This window comes from Conger conger, chromosome 11 (genome assembly GCF_963514075.1).
Source record: "Conger conger chromosome 11, fConCon1.1, whole genome shotgun sequence".
Taxonomy (NCBI): Eukaryota; Metazoa; Chordata; class Actinopteri; order Anguilliformes; family Congridae; genus Conger; species Conger conger.
In genome coordinates, this window is record NC_083770.1 from 30707250 (window position 1) to 30714564 (window position 7315).

General features: G+C 44.5%; 1 protein-coding gene across 1 annotated transcript; it reads left to right on the forward strand.

Moving 5' to 3' along the window:
* Positions 1 to 5: 5 nt before the first annotated feature.
* On the forward strand, positions 6 to 6716 carry sf3a1 (splicing factor 3a, subunit 1). The gene is made up of 15 exons (XM_061259634.1): positions 6 to 276; positions 782 to 894; positions 1123 to 1336; positions 1525 to 1782; positions 1907 to 1981; positions 2094 to 2244; positions 2579 to 2775; positions 2935 to 3052; positions 3265 to 3572; positions 4030 to 4275; positions 4733 to 4940; positions 5081 to 5241; positions 5615 to 5716; positions 6009 to 6080; positions 6243 to 6716. Exons 1-15 carry the CDS (start codon positions 226 to 228, stop codon positions 6342 to 6344), a joined length of 2376 nt encoding a protein of 791 aa, XP_061115618.1. The 5' UTR covers positions 6 to 225; the 3' UTR covers positions 6345 to 6716.
* The last annotated feature ends 599 nt before the right edge of the window (positions 6717 to 7315 follow it).

The following is a 7315-nucleotide window of genomic DNA, read 5'->3' on the forward strand; positions in this document are numbered from 1 at the left end:
TTTTCGGAAGTAAATTATTTTGTTTCCGGTTTGTCTCATGTGAATTTAGACTGCGAAAGTGTCTGAAGTGGGGTTTTGTTTTTAAAGTAGTATTAAAATCTACAATAGTTGTGTGTGACACCGCTCCAGGCGTCGCAGGGAAAATTGACTACGAAAGTGTTTTAATTTCAGCACTTGATATTTGCTGGTTAAAGAAGACGGAGATCTTCCCGTCCTAACGCAGCCATGCCGCCTGGGCCTGTTCAAATAGTTCAACCGGAGCCTAACAACAATAAGGTATCGTCAGTTTTAAGCAGTTGGGTAGATGGATGCACACTTTCATGTGCGTTTTATTTATTTCTTGATTGTACAATATTTTTTGCATGTTGGCCACACATTTAAGCTAAATCCGCCGATTTAATTATAATTTGGACCGCAATGGGTTTTCGGCCGTACCACCAGACTTGTGATTAAGTAGGCCTCTTGTTAACCTTAGTTGCTTTCGTGATTTTCGTATTTAAGGGGGGGGTCTAAAGAAACAATTAATGTCGTTAGATTTCCGCTCATTCATTTTCCGTGTTTAGAATCCATTGATAATTGTAAACGCTCTTAAAACCTTTCGCCACGTATGGGCATCAGGTACGTGCTAACAGATGCTAATCCAGCTAGCGCTTAAAAACGTAGACCGTGTACTAATGCTGAACTGTGCAGTAGCTACTTGGACAACAATGCCACTATGAGCCCTTACAGAAATAGACAAATCATGTGTGTCGTTTAATCTTGCTAATCAATTAATTTACAGGCTGACGAACCAAAGCCGGATGAAACTCCAGCTACAAAGCCAATCGTTGGAATCATTTACCCGCCTCCCGAAGTCCGAAACATTGTTGACAAGACCGCCAGCTTTGTAGCCAGGTCAGAACACGCACATTGTTAGTTTACATGCATTATGAGATTCACTTGAGAAATGTACGAACTCAATACACCCCTAAATGGAGACTCACAATTTCTCACTATTTATTATATGCAATAGTAATTGATTGTCATTTAATTATTATTGTCTGACACATTTAATGTGAAAACTGCCTTTTTTAACATTGTTGTGTTCTGATAAAAGGATCTTCCCCCTCTTCTAACCTATAGAAACGGGCCAGAGTTTGAGGCCAGGATCCGACAGAACGAGATCAATAATCCTAAATTCAATTTCCTGAACCCTAATGACCCTTACCATGCCTACTACCGGCACAAAGTCAACGAGTTCAAGGAGGGAAAGGCACAGGAACCTTCTGCTGCTGTTCCCAAGGTCATGCAACAGCAGGCCCTGCAGCAGGCCCCCCAGCAGCAGCTGCCCCAGAAGGTGGGCCTCTCACACCACTCCTGTAACCCTGTGGATACTATTTGTCACGCTGACTGATTGCTTTTGTTGTTTCACATTATGAAATGTACTTGTTGTAATTTCTTGTATTTATTCCACACTATCAGTTTAGAAACAAGTAGTATTTCACTTCATTTTGACCCTGCTCCTATCCCGTTTCTTCTGGGCAGGTTCAGGCCCAGGTAATCCATGAGACGGTCGTGCCCAAGGAGCCCCCACCAGAGTTTGAGTTCATCGCTGATCCGCCATCAATCTCTGCCTTCGACCTTGATGTGGTCAAGCTGACTGCCCAATTTGTGGCCCGCAATGGCCGGCAGTTCCTCACTCAGCTGATGCAGAAAGAGCAACGCAACTATCAGTTTGACTTCCTGCGGCCTCAGCACAGCCTCTTCAACTACTTTACCAAACTGGTGGAGCAGTACACCAAGGTATGGGGGTCTCCCATGTGGAGAATCTAAGCTCAGCAGTCATTTATCTTAGCATGTGAATATTTGCTTCAGAATCTGTGCTTCACTGTTGTTGTTTTGATGAACTGTGTCCATTGTGCTGTAGATCCTCATCCCTCCCAAAGGACTCCTGCTGAAACTGAAGAAAGAGGCAGAAAACCCTCGGGAAGTGCTGGACCAGGTGAGCAGACGAACAGTTTCACACACAGACCAGAACTCTGCATAAGAATGCCAAAGCAAAGCCTGTAGTTATAGTTCCCATCAATTGCATGTGATTGTTTTTGTGTTGCCAGGTGAGGTACCGTGTGGAGTGGGCCAAGTTCCAGGAACGTGAGAGGAAGAAGGAGGAAGAAGAGCGAGAGAAGGAGCGTGTGGCCTATGCTCAGATAGACTGGCATGATTTTGTTGTGGTCGAGACGGTGGACTTCCAGCCTAATGAGCAAGGTACTCGCCATACGTTGGTTTAGCGGTTCTCCTCAGAGTAACCATGAATGTTTCCTCTCACAGTATTCAAGAAGATAACTGTCGTCTAATGGAATGTAGTGTTTACCTAGACTTTTTAAAGATTGGTGTTTCTGTGGTGCGATATAGTGGCAGTGGGAAACACAAAGTAGGTTTTATAAATTCTCCTAGACAGACCAAAGACAGAATTTGGCTGAGCTTCTTTCTTGAAATCTTCCCTTTTTATATTTGTTTGTCTGTTTTTCAGAAGGGCGTTATGCTGTCTTTGTAGAAATAATCTGTATATTGGATTAACTGGGTTAAACCTCCTGCCTAGGTCACTTCCCCCCTCCCACCACACCCGAGGAACTGGGAGCACGCATCCTTATCCAGGAGCGGTACGAGAAGTTTGGAGAGAGCGAGGAAGTGGAGATGGAGGTGGAGAGTGAGGATGAGGAGGATGACAGGGATGACCGAGATGAAGGTCACCCCTCGCAGCCCGACCAGGACACACAGCTGCAGGACATGGACGAGGTAACTGGGGGCTTGGACACAGAGAAATGGTCAAAAATGAAATTATAATCCCAGGGGCTTGCATACTACTTGTCTACTGAGAGTTTTTTTTTTTTTTTTACTAAAATGTGAAAAATACGAGTTTCTCACATGCAATTCTGTATCATTTTTCCTCTCCAGGGCTCTGATGATGATGATGATGGTATGAAGGCACCTCTGCCCCCTGACAACCCCATGCCACCCCCTTTGCCCCCAACCCCAGACCAGGTCATCATTCGCAAGGACTACGACCCCAAAGGTACGGCAGATGAGTCTTTTATCATGACTGATATTTCAGGGATGCTTTGGTAGGAAATTCTTTCTGTAACTTGACAGAGGCTAGAACGTGGACTAACCGATACAGACAGAAATGAATCAAGAATTACAGTAAATCTATACTTCAGCAGAAACCAGGTAAATGTTTTACATTCGTCATTCATCTAACTGGCGTTTGCCTTTTCCCCTGCGCAGCCTCCAAGCCCCCGGCCCCTGTGGCTGCCCCAGACGAGTACCTCATCTCCCCCATCACGGGCGAGAAGATCCCGGCCAGCAAGATGCAGGAGCACATGCGCATCGGGCTGCTGGACCCGCGCTGGCTGGAGCAGAGGGACCGCAGCATCCGCGAGCGGCAGACCGAGGACGACGTGTACGCCCCAGGACTGGACATCGAGAGCAGCCTGAAGCAGCTGGCCGAGAGGCGTACCGATATCTTCGGTGTGGAGGAGACGGCCATCGGAAAAAAGATTGGGGAGGAGGAGATCCAGAAGCCAGAGGAGAAGGTGGGTGCTGGTGTCAGAGGAACATGTGCAATGGGGGTAGTTGTAGCGATTGATGAGTGATTGAGCTTTCATGGTCTCAAAGATTGGAGCTACCAGGTGCTGACTATCACTGACTTGTTAGAACAAATCAATCATGTTTTTCCATATACAGTCAAATGAACATTCAAATCAGTCATGGATAATATATGGTAGCTCAATCAATTTATGGCTTCAGGAAAACCACACACTCCCAATATTAACATGAAGGTATAGGTGCATGGAGTATCATAAGCTCTAGTTGGTTAAAAGGAAAATGTAAAACCTGGTTTTAAATCCCTGTTAGTGCATTGCGTTACTAGATGGACAGAAAACGTTTTCTCATAGTTGAATGAAATGTTAAACACTGAGTAGCATTTTGCAGTGGCAGTGCCATTCCCAGTGCTCTCAGGGTTGATTTTCCTTCACCCCTCTCCTCCAGGTGACCTGGGACGGCCACTCGGGCAGCATGGCGCGCACCCAGCAGGCCGCGCAGGCCAACATCACGCTTCAGGAGCAGATCGAGGCCATCCACAAGGCCAAGGGGCTGGTGCAGGAGGACGACAGCAAGGAGAAAATCGGCCCCAGCAAGCCCAGCGATATCCTCCAGCCCCCCATGCCATCCTCCTCCCCGCTCCTGCTCAAACCCTCCCCGCCCATCACCAGTCTGCCACGCCCTCCACCATCGGTGAGTTATTTAAAATACTTCAATGATTTAGATCCTGAAGCTATTTAAAACCCTCCTGCAAGTCTCTAAAACTAAAAACTTTCAATTGTATGAAAGAATACGTTTATGTAATTTAATATTGAAAATATTCTTTTTTGGTGGACTGTACATTTTTTTTACTGGTGTTAAAATATGTTTAGTGATTTTCTAACCTTTGTCTGGGAGAGAACATGACTATTTTTATGTACTGAACTGATATTGTTACAATTTGCACATACTTTAGGTTAAGTACCTTGTTCAATGACTGTGCCCCACCTTGGGATTAAATCCATTCCTTTTGGGTTACAAACCTAGTTTCATAACCACTATGCTCCTTTCGACAAAATAAATAGTGTTGCCGTCACTAGTCCACTATAATCTATGTTGGTCTGGCATCACTGATATTTGTTCTCACCACTTCTCGTTTGTGTGTGTTCAGATGCCTCCAATACAGCGGCCCACTCTGCTGTCTGCCGTGCCTGTGCTCCCACGGCCCCCCATGGCCCCTGTGGTGCGCCTGACGCCCGGGCAGGTCCTAACCCCCATGCCCCCCATGCTCCACGCACCTCGAATCAACGTGGTGCCCATGCCCCCAACGGGGCCCCACCTCATGGCCCCAAGACCTCCTCCCATGGTGGTTCCTACTGGTGAGCATTTTGGACAGTTGGGATTCTCTTGGCTATCTTGTACTTTGCTTGGTGTTGGCTTACTTATGCTTTGAGGTCATTATATTCATCATCCATGGAGTCTTCTAAAGCAGGGACTGTTGTTTATGTTCTGCCCCCAGCTTTTGTTCCTGCTCCTCCGGTTCCACAGCCCCCAAGCTCAGCCCCTGCGCCCCTGCCCCCCTCTCACCCACCCCCGCCCCACGAAGACGAGCCTGCAAACAAGAAGATGAAGACGGAGGACAACCTGATGCCAGAGGAGGAGTTTTTGCGCCGGAACAAGGTTGGTTACTGAGCCAGTTAAAGGGACAGCTCTTTTGTGACAGCACCGTTACTTATTCTGCCTGTGCCTGACTCAAGAACCTGAGAAGTCATTTTCAAAAGCTTCATCCCTTTTTTTCTATCCCAGCCATTTTCAGAAGAATGCATTTCAGATTCTGATTTAGTTTCTCAGGGAAATGACTAGGGTTTAAAAGGGCTTGGTTGAAGCATTCATTTTCAGGGATATTCAGGTTGTTTTGTATAGCCTTACTGACAAGCCTCCCTGTTACATAGCCTGCTGTCACATTTTTATGGGTCCTTGATTTTGGGAGAATGGGACCTTGAATTGGAAAACCTGCTGACTGCTCCCCCCCCCAACCCTTCATCTTTCTCAGGGCCCTGTGGCAGTCAAGGTGCAGGTCCCCAACATGCAGGACAAGACCGAATGGAAGCTGAACGGACAGGTGCTCAACTTCTCCGTCCCACTCACAGATCAGGTAAGGCCACCTATCCCCTTCTTCCCCAAAGCCTGTGTACCTGAATTGCAAAAATGACTACTTCTCAATTCTTTCATGCATTGCTACCTATAACATTATTACCCTTGATTGGCTAATGTCTTGATTTGCTGGATCAGTTTTCACTAGTCTTTCACTGATTGCTGTAATCTCGCCATATCTAACCTCCAGTAGTTCAGCTTGCACATGTATGACATTATTTGTAGCAGTCAAAATTCTGATGCTCATGTCTGTATTAATATGGTTTGTTGAATATCAATCCGTATTCCTACAGGTGTCTGTAATAAAGGTTAAAATCCATGAAGCTACAGGCATGCCAGCAGGAAAACAGAAACTACAATATGAGGTAAGAGCAATGCTTACAATGGTTCTGAAGAGCCACCATATTTAAATATCCTTTGTGTTCTATTTCTGCTTCTAAGCTCTGTATCTTATTACACATGGTTGTTCTATGAAGATAATGAATTTCTGGATTTGCACAATGTAAATATTATTTGTTCATCACCAGGGGATTTTCATCAAAGACTCCAACTCTCTGGCCTACTACAACATGAACAATGGCTCCATTATCCATCTGGCACTGAAGGAGAGAGGTGGCAGGAAGAAGTGATCACACTTTACAACCAGGACAATTCATGTGTGTAGTACAGTCACTGACTGTACTACACACATACAACCCATTGATTCTGTCTTTTGTCCTGTAGAAAGTCATTTAACTCACTTCTAATGAAGAGCTAATTTGTCACTTGTGCATTAGTAACTCAAACTTCGTTTTAGTGACTGAGATCAGCAGTGTGCCGTTTTCATAGAGAATTTAACATGATTAAAGGAAAACTAGTATGTCCAATAGACTTAAGGAGTGACAACCGTACTCCTTGTCCTTAACTTTAAATGTTATCAAAAATAAAGTCAATGCCCGTTCAAAACGTCTGTACTCTTGTATTCGTTATCACCATTTAATAAAATTGACGTTTTAAGAGAACGTGAAGGTGAAGTTCGTCAATGACTAAAGATGAATTGATTTATGTATCTTAATCTCTCCCACATCATGTACGCTATTCACTTGTTGCACTTTTTATTGATTCCAGGTGATGGCAGTACATTAACTATGTGAAAACCCTAACCCTAAACAGTTCATGAAATGGTACATTATATACTTTATAATATTAAAACTAGAACGCTGGGTTTTGTTAATTGCATACCAAATCAGCAAAGAAGCTGATCTACACTATTGCTGGCATGGAATATTTTGAACGTTAGCAAGCGGCAGCATCGAAATTAATTGCAGAGAAAAAAATCTGGACGCATAAAATGAATGGGATGCTGGTTTTAACCTGTAATTTTAAGCTACCCAGCTTTAAATTACATTTTTAGCTATTAACATTTTTCACAGTGCATTTCGACCTTTTCATTATGTAAAATACACTTCACTTGGTTTGAGTAATAGTCGTACGATTTTGGATACATCTAAGTGTAAACAAGTAGCCTATGTTTGGCGAGGAGGAATGTTGTGAAGATATAATCGAAGCCTGATCACCTTGAGCAATATTGACCAACACCAGACTCGCGCCTTAACGTTAC